At 51.0% G+C, this 986-nt stretch overlaps 1 protein-coding gene across 1 annotated transcript in view; it reads left to right on the forward strand.

The window, feature by feature from the left end:
- EMH_0040530 (uncharacterized protein) overlaps positions 1-986 on the forward strand; it is a gene marked incomplete at both ends in the record, with an annotated part of 4,982 nt that overhangs the window by 910 nt on the left and 3,086 nt on the right. Inside the window, 1 exon segment of the mRNA XM_013495517.1 lies at positions 288-839. Within this exon segment, the coding sequence (XP_013350971.1) occupies positions 288-839 (552 nt within the window).

The following is a 986-nucleotide window of genomic DNA, read 5'->3' on the forward strand; positions in this document are numbered from 1 at the left end:
CATTGTCTGCGTGCTCTGCTGCTGTGTGAGTTGCTGCTTGTTGCGGTGTCTATACACCGCAGAAAATAAATAAATAAATTTATTATTTTAATTAATTTATTTATTATTAAAAGCAGAGAATTTAATAAAGTAATAGAAACGGAAATTTAGTGTCTCGAGGGTTTAGGGTTTAGGGTTTAGGGTTTAGGGTTTAGGGTTTATAAATTTTTTTGTATAGACTGCACACTCTGCCATGCTGGTGGAGTCGATCCCCCTCTAGGGGGTTCCCAAGTCTGTGTTAGCTGCAGCAGCAGCAGCAGCAGCAGCAGCAGCAGCAGCGACAGCAGCAGCAGCAGCAAAAGCAGCAACAAAAGCAGAAACAGCAGCAGCAACAGCAGAAGGAACAGCAGCAGGTGCAACAGCAACAGGATCAACTGCAGCAGCAACAGCAGCAGCAGCAGCAGCAACAAGAACAGCAGTACCAGCGAAAACAACAACAGCAGCAGCAGCAGCAACACCACCACCACCAGCAGCAACAGCAGCAGCAGCAGCACCCCTACCACCACCAGCAGCAACAGCAGCAGCAGCACCACTACCAGCAGCAGCAGCAGCACCACCACCAGCTTCAGAACCAACAGCAGCAGCAGCAGCACCACCACCACCACCGCAACCACCAGCAGCAGCAGCAGCACCACCACCACCACCACCACCAGCAACAGCATCAGCAGCAACAGCAGCAGCAGCAGCAGCAGGAGTATAAGATGGATTTATGTATTCAGCAGCAAGCTGGTCGTTACCAACCGAATACACTAACTCGTTTGTATGGAGACAGCCGGGGGCGAGCTCTGCGGTGTTTTGCTGTTGCATGCAGCGGTGCTGCTGCTGCTGTTTGTCTGTCTCCTTATTCTTCTTATGCTCTACACACTGTCTCCTCCACGCTGCTGCTGTTAAGAAGAAGACAGAACGGATAGAACGGAGACCAGCAGGAAGGCCGCCCCGCAAGAAGG

This window comes from Eimeria mitis, genomic scaffold (genome assembly GCF_000499745.2).
Source record: "Eimeria mitis Houghton genomic scaffold, Emh_scaff1614, whole genome shotgun sequence".
In the NCBI taxonomy this organism is placed as follows: domain Eukaryota; phylum Apicomplexa; class Conoidasida; order Eucoccidiorida; family Eimeriidae; genus Eimeria; species Eimeria mitis.